Source organism: Cenococcum geophilum, assembly GCF_001692895.1.
Source record: "Cenococcum geophilum 1.58 unplaced genomic scaffold K441scaffold_3, whole genome shotgun sequence".
Classification (NCBI taxonomy): domain Eukaryota; kingdom Fungi; phylum Ascomycota; class Dothideomycetes; order Gloniales; family Gloniaceae; genus Cenococcum; species Cenococcum geophilum.
The window spans coordinates 445,618-458,786 of record NW_027137561.1 but is presented as its reverse complement, the minus strand read 5'-3'; the positions used below and the strand labels follow the sequence as shown (position 1 = coordinate 458,786).

The window sequence follows — 13,169 nt, the reverse complement described above, 5'->3', positions numbered from 1 at the left end:
GGATTAATTTAACGGTATTTCTGAGATAATAGCTGTTATGGGGGGGTAGATCAATTTCGTTAAAAAGGGTAACTGCTCTACATATAAAACAAGTTGGATCGCCTAAGAAACCTTGTAAAAGTCCCTTAGACCTTACCTTAGCAAGCTCAGACCATAACGTAATCGAGGGGTCAGTGGGCCAGCTCGAAACTCACCAAAAATTAGAATATTCATACTTTAATATCTCAACAACCACTTAATAATAAATTCTAATAATTTAGATTTGGACTTTTATATACACTCTACAGCTTCTATTAAAGTTGCATAATAATTAGTTTAGTAGTTTTTAAGATATTATAATTTGGGGGCCAAATTAAAGCCAAATTACTATATCTTAAAAACCACTAAACTAATTACTATATAACTTTAATAGAAGCTATAGAAGTCCAAATCTAAATTATTAGAATTTATTATTAAGTGGTTGTTAAGACGTTAAAGTATAAATTTTCTAATTTTTAAGGTGGCCTACTGACCCATCTGGCCCACTAACCCCTCGATTACATTACACATAGAATTAATTAGCGGACATATGTATATCCGCAAGCGGATATCGCTAACCTTTTTTATCAAAAATAATCATATTGCGTTTCCTAGCGCTCCCTAAGAAAGTCCTTCGGGTCCTTATCCGGAGCAGTCAAGCCACCAACTTATACTCCTTATTGTTCTTACTCGTAAGCTACGCTCCGCTTCGCACAGGAAACTTCGTTTCCCGTTCCCATAACTAATATAACTAAAGTATGATTAGAAACTAATATAAATAGTTAGTAGGTAGTTAATAATCCAGAGTTAAACTCTCCTTGGGATTCATTTACCCAATACAGCCCTTTATAGAGTGGTGTTGCATCCGATCTAGTACAACTTCTCTTCTTAATAATATAACGCGATCTTCACCAAGAGCAAACCTTACAGGCTCTTTATACTTCGTCCCCTTCTCTTCCTCTTCTTTGGGTTCCCCTAGGGATATTATCCAATATTGGGAATCTCCAACTCCCCTCGCTTTAAATACCTCGTAATCCGCCGAATAATAATCCAACTTAAAACTATGGTTATAATACTTATTAAGCATATTATGGGTTAAAAATCCTAATAAGTCTTCTAACGTCCTACCTAACTTCAACAGGAACATACCTTGACGCTTAAAGGTAGTCCTCGGGAACAGACAATAGGCCTAGTTCTATGTAATCAAACTTATTATAGCAGTGCCATAAAAGTTCACGATAATCCAAATAATAGGATCGCGATTAACCGCGATAAGGTTTATAACTAACTTATTTTGAGAACGCGTTCTAATAAACCGTCGCAACTAAAACATTAATCAGTTTTAAGTACGTTGCAAGCAACGGGAAACCCAACTACTTCTCGGTTACTTTGTTTAAAGCAATAACCCTCCTCGTTAACTAAATAACGGCTTAGCCTTGTTATTAACTTCCCCTCTAGAACAAAGACATCCATAGAAGATAATGTCCATATCTGCCTCGCAAAAAACTGTAAAGGTAAGGCTCTAGCGACGATAGCGCCGTTATCCCTTATAACAGTTCTGAAACTTCGGGAATCGGTAACAAACCGTCCTAGACTAGAATCGACGGACCAAACCAACTTGGCCACGTCATAAAACTATCTACAAGTACGACGTACAGCAAACATAGAAAAACTATCGAGATACTTAATAATTCTCAAAAGAAGCTCAACCGAAAGTTAAAGCAAGAAGTATTTAGCCATTACTTCTAGACGCAATAACCGCAGTTAAACAGAATAAAACCACTTCGCATGTGATTCCAGTGGTTTCGTAAAAACGTAGTTAGTCCGCTTGCGGACCAATTAAAAATCCGCACTAATGGAATCACGTCTGAGCTTGCTAAGGTAACCACTCTGACTTACCTTAGGCAGCAGTCTTGGCAGTAAGCTTTACCCAAAATAGTTAAACGCCATACTCAGACGGCTATATAAGTAGATGAAGCCAATATATAGACCATGCCTTATAATTTAAAATTAAATCGATATATAGCATCCTGGCGCATCCGGTGGTTAGCGTGTTTTATTAACTTTCCCCTAAACAGTAAAAATACCAAAATTTCCCCTATAAAAGGCCGTGCGGAAGTGGCTGCGCTAACCACCAGAATTGAAGAGATGCTGTATGTGTCGGTTACTTTGCCAGATTTTTTAATGCGAAGTCGTTTATATAACTCGCACGTTAAACCCCAGTCTTACTATATTTACTACCCGAATCTCTTATTAAGTTTCGTTCTGCCAGTATAAAATCAGTGGCTTGGAGCTTGTTTTTAGTGTTATAGATCTAGATTTTAGAGCCGTAGATTAATCGATTGGCGTAAAGCCGCTATGTTTAAGTAATCTATATCGTGATCCTTGGCATAGTATTGCACGTGGAAATATTTAATAGTGAGATTTAGGAAGGGGTTTATATTTTAATTAAATTTATAAGATTATAACTAAAAGTCCTTACGGCGCAGTGGTATAGGGTGCCAAAACCGGCACCTAACTATTAGTGCTAATAGCTGAGCCAAAATAGGGCCCAAAGACGCTGGGACCAAAAAATGTCCCCTCTAATTGTTAAAGAATGGCGGGGACGGGTTGATTATAGCCTAATAGCGCTGACGAAGAACATGCCGAGTATTATTACAGTTAGTATAAGTGGTAAACGCTAGAGTGTCTGCGTTGCTACTTACGCTAATCTAGTTATAAGCTTGCGAGCCTAGTAGCGTAGGGCTATTAGAATTGTTCGGCTATCAGATTTATGCGGCCATTAGATTCTAGCAAGGTTAACTAATATACATAGGCATTAGCACCTATAGGGGATTCGTTAAAGAAAGCTTGGGCTGTTAAATCTTTACTATACTTTAACTAGCGTTAAAGCGGACCATACTAAGCTATAGACAGCGTATAAGCTTAAATATTTAGACCCTACGACTATGCCCAGGCCTTATGCGGTTTGCTAGGGGAGATAATCTCTACAGTGATAGGCTTTTTGGCGATACCAGAGGCATAGCTAGTCGTAGACGTTTCGCCCAATGGGCATCTAGATAAGGTGCGATAGTGCTTTAAAGATAGGACTAACCCTCTAATATACCTCGCCCCTTTGTTTTCTAAACCGTTATCGCTCCTAGCGGTTATAGCGGATATGGGGTATATCTTAAGCGGGTCCTAGGCCTTAGAGTATATCATCCCAGGGTCTAGGTCCTCTAAGTCCGATTAGGACTTCTATGTACCACTATACATAGAGTATATAGCTAATATATCGAGGATTTTGGCCACCAACGGGGTGAAGTGGAATGATTACACGAAGGACCTTAACGACTTAGTCCTCGGCACGCGCGTGGGTATAGTTATAGTACCGTGTAGCTACCTTAGGGGGTTATTATTAAGTATGCGGGTCTTCCGCTCCGGGGCGAGGTTCTTTAGTATAAGGGAGATGGCAGTTAGGGTGCCTATAGATGACGTAAAGGAGCGCTTTAGCAAGGGGGTTAGGCACGCTATAGAAGCGGCACTATACGATACAACCGTGCTATAAAGAGTGACATTCTATAGGCCTAGCGATAGTCGCCCCCTAGAGGTATGGCAGGAAGCACCCGGCGATAACAAGGCCAACGCCGCATACGACTTAGAGGACTAGTTTAGTTTAGTAACGGGGAGCGTTAAAACTAGGAGGGGCTGCGAGAAGGTCTAGCTTATATTCTAGCGCATGACGCGCGCAACGGGGTCTATTAGCTACCTCGCTAAGTTTTATACCACACACGTCCAATGCTTTATCTCCGGATGGGCCGCACTATATATATATAGCAAGGCTGCCATGCGTGGAGAGGTAATAATATAGAAGTGCGAGCCGGAGGAGTAGGAGCTTTAAAAGACGTATAAGCCTATAGCTAAATACCTTTCTAGGGGTTATAGATTCCGCAAGGCCGCCGTAAGCTCTGTCCCCTAGGTAAGACGCGCTACCGACGATAAGGCTATCCTAATAACGTTTAAGCAGTACTTCTCTAACGCTCTAGGTGTTACTAGCGCCTCACAACACCCGCTTTCCAAGTACTTTCTTAAGTACTTTAAGGGAAGGGAGGACAACGTTTCTAACCTTTCGTGGTGTAAGTTTAGGGGGAAAATACAAATCTACGACCCGTACGCTAATATACTACTAAATGCCTATCGCCAGGCAACGGTGGATATAGACGGTGTGCTAGTTTCTATATATTAGTTTACCATCTTAGGCACCCCATCCCTTGCGGAGGTCGTGTCCTATTAGGCGGGCAGGGATAACTCTTAGGTGTTCTCGGGTTTTATAAGCTCTGTTCACTGTAAGGACAATATAAAGCTAGCCACCCTTACCCCGCTCGCCTACGCGGGCGCTAGGGACCTTGGCCTACCTTATACGCATAATGGCTCCTACATTCTATAACTTTACACAATACAAAAGAGAGCTTTAAAAACTCAAAAGAGGCAGAGATAAAAATCTTAACTCTTTATATTCTCCCGTGGAATACCCTCATACCATTAGTAGAGTTTAAGATATTTAAGGAATTCCTGGCCGGCTATTATACAAAGAGGCTACAAAGAAAAGAGACTATATATACATAAGGTAGGTGGCAAAAAGGTAGATATAAGTTATAGGCTAACGGCAAAGCTGACGACGACAGATTGCCACTAAGTAGGTAGTAGGCGACAGGTCGACAAAACCGCTAATAGTAGAAAAATTGCCTTTAAGAGATGCAGCGTCCTTCAGGGGCCTCCCTAATACAATTACGGTATTTACAGAGGGTTTAAAATAGAAATTGTTATTTTAACTGTTTCTGGAGGTTCTAAGGTATATATTGCAGTAATATTAACGCATAAGGTAGGTGTTTTAGGTAGGGGGAGTATATTTAGTTTATTTTAGTATAAGCTTAGCGCCAAGTTCATTAACGTTCAATTTTCATTTTCTTTAATCACTCTATCGTTACCAATACTACCTCATTATAACATTAAATACAGCTATACAACTTTCGTAAAAAATAGTAGGCCAAAATTATAAAGCTAGAAACGTGCAGTTATTCAATCCTAGTGTGTTAGAAGTTTTAATTACAAAAATACTATTAGCGACTTAATTAATCAAGGCACAAGTACGGTAAGAGGGACGCGCAAGCCTATACGATTGGTAGTCTATTAACGAGAATATTAAGTCAAGGACTAGAAGAAGGTTAAGAAAAGGATACATTTATATATATAGCGCTAAGGCTCCAGCTAAGCCCCTAACTAGAGTCCATATTAGTGCCGTAGTTATTCCGTAATAGTGCCGTAATATTACCCCCCTCTCCACAAAAGCCTGCCCTTAGGCTTTATAGTTATCCTCCCCGTTAAGAAAGCTATATTATAGATCTATTCTAAATTATCGCTATAGGCGGAGTAGTAGAGGTCGGCCGGTTGGGTCGGGTTAGTAGATTACAGGTATATTGGCACAATCGTCGTTAGGTCATAATAGCAGGCGCATCGCGCTATTGTTGTTTGGTCCTTAGCAGTACGGTGCTAGCATTAGGGTCGGTCGTTTAGGTTAGGGTCAATTGTCCATTTATTTGGTAAATAAGGAAGCTAAAGTCTCTTATAAGTAGCTAATCCAAAAGGTACCATACTAGGGGCTGATTAAGTAAGCTCTCCCCTAGGGCTGCGGTCCCTAAAGCTACGGTCCTAATATTATCTAATAAGTTTAGAGGTATAGACTAATTAATCGTCCTAATGACGCATCCAATTCCTCCGTTATTTAGTAAAAGGAGTAGATTTAATCCTTTATTAAAGCTTAGGAGAATTACTAGGCTCCTAATATATAGACTTAGGGCTACGTCTTCCCGGATCCTCTCTTTTAGCTACTATTAGCAGTTCTATAAGATCTCTTCTCTCTATATTAGAAGGTACCCATATCTATACCAATATTACCTTACTCGGCTAAGACCTTTAATCGTTAATATTTTATAAAGAGGTTGATTTTAATTCTATTATAGAATTGTTGTCCTGGTCTTCTCATACCCTAACTTATCTTGACCTATTATTAATCTCTACTTTACGCTTTCCTAGGCCTTAGCATTAAGGTCTTAGGGGTTTAAGAACGCTATACTATAGGCCCCATATTATGGCTAGGGCCCTAAGATACTTATATAAATGCGCGGTAACTATATCCTTTAGTTCTATATAACAGCTAACATTAATATCCCTTAAGGTAGCCCTCTTTCATCGTTCCCAGTCTCGTATTAAGTAATGTCTTATAAGATCTATTAGGGTCTTAGGGTCTAAAATAAGCCTCTAAAAGTCTTTAACTCTATTAGGAAAACCTTTAGCCACAATATACCTATAGCAGTCTCCATCCTAAATATAAGCTATAATAGGTTTAATCTAGTTATTAAGCTATTTTCGTATAGAATTCAGTTAAATATATATGTGGTTATTAAGGCTTTGCATCTGGTTAAAAAGGCTATTTTTAACGTCGTCTATTTGCATTTTTAACGACATTACTTGCAACTTAACGTCGTTAACTTATGTTATATGACGTTTATCTATCGACTTTATTTGCGTCCTAATTTCCGCAATTTCCGTCTTAACCTCGTCGACCTTCTTATCAACCTTATCGACCTTTTTATTAACCTTATTGACCTAAGCTTTGACTTCCGCAACCTTAGCCTTAACTTTATTGACTTTTATATTAACTCTTTCTACCCCCTTTTTGACCTCTACTACCCTTATAGCCTAGGGAGCATTATTATCGTACAGATAGGCCGTTAAGGTGCTTAAGGTCACAATAGCGTTATCAAGGTAGGGGTAAAGATCCGTAGAGAGGTTCTTAGGTCGATAAGGTAGGGTAATAAAGGTAGTAGTATAATTAGAGACCTTTTAATGGAGGTTCTTTAACACTATATAGGACGGTTCGAACGGAAGAGCTAATAGAGCTATACTATTAGTGATATTACTACTGGTTCTGTCGCGTATATTTAATGTCTAGGTAATAGATACTTGTATATTTTAATAAGAATAATAATAGAGTCCTATGGGGTAGGCAGTTATTAAAGGTTAGATTTAACTTTAATTATATGCACCTAAGCGAACTAATAGTAGAGGCTTGCTCAGAAGTTAAGATATATAGGTTCTTTAAGTGGTCCAAATTAATTCCTTTTAATTTTAATTCAATCGATCGATTTGACTAAATTGTTCCTTGTTCGCTAGCTATATGTTTAAACAATTGACGTCTAGTATAACTGGTTATCGAGGTCGTTTACTTTCGATTTAAAAGGGTTAAGAAGGGTCTAGTTAGCGTCTTAGCGAAACCTTATTTTGAGCTTAATTTAATCGTTTGTACCTCCCTAGAAGGCCTTAATTTAATTGATTTAATTAGGTAATAGGCCTATATTAAGGCTCTAGTTTGATTAGATTAACCTAGTCGAATTAATCTAGTGTTCGCTAAATATAGGGGTATTAGGTAATTTTTAGTAGGTTCTTTTAGGGGTCCTTATCCGTGCGTGTCTGGTTCTATCAATTTAGGTTGGATTTAGCCTATACCCCCTGTTTTAGTTATATACCCCCCCCTATACCTATATCTACTTTATATATATATAGCCTCTTTTTCTACATAGATCAATCTTTATACGAGTTCTTCCTTTCTTATAATTGGTATATGGACTACCAATTAACAGGTTCTTAGGGTTGTAGTTATATTTATATACTATTTATGTTCCGTTCGTGTTCCGTTTATATTTTTAGGGTTCTAGTTCTAGTTCTAGTTCCAGTTCTAGTTCTAGTTCTAGTTCTAGTTCTAGTTTTAGTTCTAGTTCTAGTTCTAGTTCTTAGGGTCCTGTTCTATGTCCTTAGGGTCCTATTCTATATCCTTATAGATATTTTTAAGTTCCTTCTTAGAAAGAAAGGGTGGTTGGACTTGATATAATGTTAGCGACTTAGTTAATCAAGGTATAAGCACGGTAAGAGGGACGCGCAAGCCTGTACGATTGGTAGTCTATTAATGAGAATATTAAGTTAAGGACTAAAAGAAGGTTAAGGAAAAGATATGTCTATATATACAGCGCCAAGGCTCCAGCTAAGCCCCTAACTAGAGTCCGTATTAGTGCCGTAGTTGTTCCATAACGGTGCCGTAATAAATGCCACTATAATTAAGTAGACTAAACTACCTAACATCAGTTCGCTAAAATTAGTTCACTTCTATAAACATTTCTGTTCCCTTAAAACCGTTATCCTATACATTTTCTTGCTAGAAACATAGCACACGTATAGATTTACTAATAGTAGAAGCACCCTCGCACTATTATAGTTAAAGTTATATAAAAGGACTAAGTTATAGTAACCACCTAATAAGATATGCCTAGAAAAAAGAGGAAATAAAAGAAACTAAACCGGCAACTAAGATGTTTTAGGGTGCTCTAGAAGGGTATTTACTAAATCCGCCAAAACTCTATTTTACTCCCCAGTTGCCCAGCTCCAACTAAGGCTCTACTAAAAATGCTAATTTGAACCAATTTTAAGCGACAGAAGTAGATAAGCAGAGAGGTACTTATAATAGAGTGCGGTAGAGAGGATCTAAGGCCGTTTTCGGGTAGAACCAGCCGGCAACGGCTATAATAAGATATGTTGCCATAAAAAGGACTCCTTTAAGCCAATCTATTTAAAGTTAGTGAAAGTAATGCTAGGTAGCAAAAAATATAAAAAATAAAAAATAAAAAAAACTTACGAGATTTACTATTCTGGATAAGATAATTTATTAGGAGTACGGTAACGAATAATATAGCAATCTAGAAGGTATCAAAATAAAGTGTTATATAATCCTAGCCTATAATCCAACTAACTATAACAACAAAGGGGAGAATAAGAAGAGTAATTTGCATGCTAAATCTAATAGCAACACCGATTACTAGATCTATTTTGTCCTTACAAGCTACCGTGACCGCTATTACGTGCTTAGCAGCGTTGCCGACAATTAGGAGCAGAATAAGACTAATGAAGGTGATAGAGATAGTGCCACCTACCGTAACCTTGCTAATACTATTAACTATAAATTTAGAGCAGAAGGCGACTAAGGTAGTAGAGATCGTAAAAGTAATAAGTGTACCCTAGATTATTAGTTGGGGCTTATTAATCTTATCGTCTTTTGCTTCTGCATTTAAGTCCCGCACAAGCTATTCTTAGTTTACTCCACCTCTAAATACGGCCGCCGTTCTAGCGCCAATTTGCGCGATTTTACGGAAAGCACCACCCTCCCTAACTTTAGAGGATTTGCGCTTAAAAACCTTTTAGCTAAAAGCATTATATATTTCAGCATGTGACTTTAGTTAGAAAATAAGGTAGTAAGTATAAATAACTAAAAGAATAATAGCTGTTCCGCGTAAAAGCTCCTAATTAAGAGTAGAGCTATTAGAGTCCGTAGCTAAGTAGGTTAGTATCTATCTAAAGTCTAAAGTTCTTATTAAACTTACTTAATAGTATAAAATAGAAGACGGTTGGAATAATTAGGCTGCTAATGTATAGAGCTAAAAGGCTAGCTGTAGTCTATACAACTATAATATTGAAGTACTGCTCCACTCGGCTAATGCCTTTAAAGAAAAAGCATATTCTAAGAATAAGGAGTAAGTTTAAAAGCATACTACTAACTAAGGAAGTCTTAATAATGGTAATCTCGTTCTTAACTAGAGCTTAAATAGATATAATTAATTCCATAGCGTTTCTGCACTTGGGGTTAAATAATGACGAGATATGGAAGGGGCCTAAATATATACCCAAAGGTTGCGTTTAAAAGACTACCGAGTATCTTACCAACGCGGAGAGTAATCTCTTTAGTAGCGTAACTAAGCATTGCAGCGAGTGGAACGATGGCAATGAAGTTAACAATAAATATCGCAACGCCATTAATATTAAGATAGTTAACTATAAAACTGACGGAAACGGTAACTAGGAGAAGGTTTATTTACAAGCTGAATAGGATGGCGCGAATCTGATGCTTAATTAGAATTTTACGTTTAAAAACAGCTTTCTGCCTTTTAGACTTTATGGATTTTTTAGTTTCTACGCGATCTAAGTCTTTGTTCTCTTTAGTGCTCTTATATAAAGGGTTTTTGAACTTCAACCTATTACCAGTAGTAGCCGACTCTTTGCTAGTACCCTACGGTGGCTAAAGGCTTTTGTTATAAGGTATCTACCGACTAGGGGCTATAAGGGGAGGCTTTTCAGTAGTCGTAGAAGCTAGTAGTGCAGTACTAGTATGTTAAGGACTTGGAAACTCCTTCTCAGCCTAACGGCTCTCTAGGCGCCTTTGCTCCTCGATTATAGGTTTAAGATATATTTCTAAGAAATTTCGTAGGCCTAAGCCGGACTCTTCGTTAGGCCGTTTGCCATTGGACCTCCGCGCAAAAGGATTATACTTTAGAGCATGTCCATTAGTTGTCCAGGCTGCTTAATAGGCTTTTAATCGTATTAAATCTAAATATGCTACTTATAAGCACGTTTTCAAAGTACTCTTAGAGCGAGCATGCGCTAAGAACAGTTAGTTTTGTAGTCTGGAGAATACGCACGCATAGCAAAGAATAAAAATTCCGACGGCAATCAGAGAAGCCGCAATAGCAATTTCAGCCTCGCACGATTCGATGTCACGAATGGAAACCAAAAGTAAAAGGGCAGAGTTGCCCTTATTTATCGCGAAACAGCTTATACCCTTATTAAGCCCTATTTAGTTAGTAGACAACGGTTAACACAGCCCATTAGGTTCAAATGCTGCGCTGTGGCCACGCAGTACTAGCGCGTAAAAATCCGCCGCTGGCGCTAATACTGCGAGATTAAATGGGGACGGGGCAACCTAAAGGATCGTGGGTTATACAGTACGTTAAAGGTTTAGGTCGCCTATCTAATTCCCCACCAAAAACTACTAAACTTACTACCTTTTCAGTAAATTTTGTTAGTAAAGTATAAAATAGGCCCTACTTTCTAGCTCTATTAGATAGTAAAAAATTTAATAAGAAAATTTTTAAGTAAATAGAGGCCTTATCAATATCGTTTCTCTATTTTATAAACCCTAGGTATACTTAGGGATTATACTAGTACTTTAATAGCTAAATAGGCCTATACCTATTATAGGTCGCACAATCCCCTATAACCTACAATTCTTTAAGTCACACGATCCCCTATAACCCGCGGTCCCTATAACCCATAATCCCCTAGGTCGCACGATCCCCTAAGTTATACAATCCCCTAAATCGCACGATCCCCTATGACCTACGATCCCCTATAACCTACGATCCCCTAGGTCACACGATCCCCTATAACCTACAATCCCCTAGGTCGCACGATCCCCTAAATCGCACGATCCCCACAATCCCCTATAACCCACGATCCCCTAAATCGCACGATCCCCTAGGTCGCACGATCCCCTATAACCCACGATCCCCTATAACCTACAATCCCCTAGGTCGCACGATCCCCTATGACCCACAATCCCCTATGACCCACGATCCCCTATAACCCACGATCCCCTAGGTCACACGATCCCCTATAACCCACAATCCCCTATAACCTATAATCCCTTAGGCCGTACGATCCCCTAGGTCACACAATCCCCTAGGTCCCTTACTTAATAAAAAATGTTATAATAGATCAAATTAGTATACATTCTCACAGCAGGTGCCGGAATTATACTAGCAATATTTATTATTTAAGTATTTACTAAAAGCGAAAAGGCTAAACTTATTACTTTATAAGTTAGTATAAGCAAATATAGGTGGTTTAGTTCTAAATAGCTTTTAGGTACTATCTTCCAAGTCTTTAAAAAATGTAACGGTTGGAATAAGATACTTTTGTACCAACTATACGAATTCTATAAACTGCGAACCGCTTCCTCTTTAAGTTTCCGTCCTAGCACTAACCTATTCTGCCGCACTTATTGACTTAAACTATACTTTAGATAAACTTAATTATAAAATAATGGCAGGTAGCTTAATAATTGGTTTAGTGCTTAGTGTTTTCTTATAGTTTATTCTTGCGGTCTTTCTTACCGCTTTACGATATAGACAGCTTAGAGTTAGTTTACAGAATTTATTTCTTATTATCTATATAATATATAGAATTTTATTCGGGGCAATATATGCTTTCCCTTCCTATATTGTATATTCTATATACTTCGCCGCTTACTTAGCTTAGCCTTATATTAGAGTTGAAACTAGAAATATCGCTAGATTCTACTTAGGAGTAGTATCTTCTGCGTTCTATATAGCATTGTTTATAAGTCTAACGGCAATTTTAAGCAGATATAGAGTAGCTTAATTTCGTTTATGTGTATAAATAAGGAAATATATCTTATAACTTGTTCTCCAAAAAGCTTACGATTCCCTACTACCCTAAATGGATAGCCTCTTAACAGAGGCGCCAACGCTTTAATCTTCGCCCTATAAATAGATGTATCGCTTCTATAATCTATAGCAGCTACGTAAGGATATGGTAGGAAATTTTAAAGGGAATTATATAATCCTCTCCTAATGTCTATCCTTTACGGGTATTCTAGCTAAGCCCTTTATAAGCGCTCCGCCTTATACGGGCGGTATAACAACTCTAGTTAATCTGACTTTGTATTTAAGACGCTGAGCCACTTAGCTTAGCTTAGTATCTTTATAAGATAGCATTTATTTAAGCTTTGTCTTAGGGGCATTTGTCTAAGCCGTTATAAAAGGTACACCCTTACTCTACTACTTTTAAGCATACCCCTTTACGAAGGATATTCTATTAGTAGGTAGGCATTTATGAATAGAGAAACCGACTTCGGAGATGGTAGGGAAAGTGAATTTAGCGATAAGGATTATCTAAAGCTAAAGAAAAGGAGAGGAAAGATAAGCAGTATTACGGACTCAATTAATTAAGGCATAGGTACCATAAAGGAAGGGCGCCAGCCTGTATAATTGGTAGTCTATAATATATCTCAAGATTGCGATTACGGAAGACTAGAGCTGATTAACTGGAATTCTAAATGTAGGTAACATTCTAAGTATTAAAAAGAGAGTAGCTAAATAGAAAGTTACTAATTCTTCAGTTTCCCACCTTTTCCTAAGTTTATCTTCTTAAGTAATTCAGTAAGCGCTTCAACTGGATTTCCTCCTTTTAACCTTTCCATTTTAAGCTTC

General features: G+C 38.0%; 1 protein-coding gene across 1 annotated transcript; it reads right to left on the bottom strand.

Annotated features, from left to right (window-relative positions):
* Positions 1-1,419: 1,419 nt before the first annotated feature.
* Positions 1,420-1,611, bottom strand: K441DRAFT_522831 (uncharacterized protein; the record flags this gene model as incomplete). Its single annotated transcript, XM_067642150.1, has 1 exon — positions 1,420-1,611. A coding segment is annotated over one exon (192 nt), but the record flags the coding sequence as incomplete, so codon positions are not given.
* Between the last annotated feature and the right edge of the window lie 11,558 nt (positions 1,612-13,169).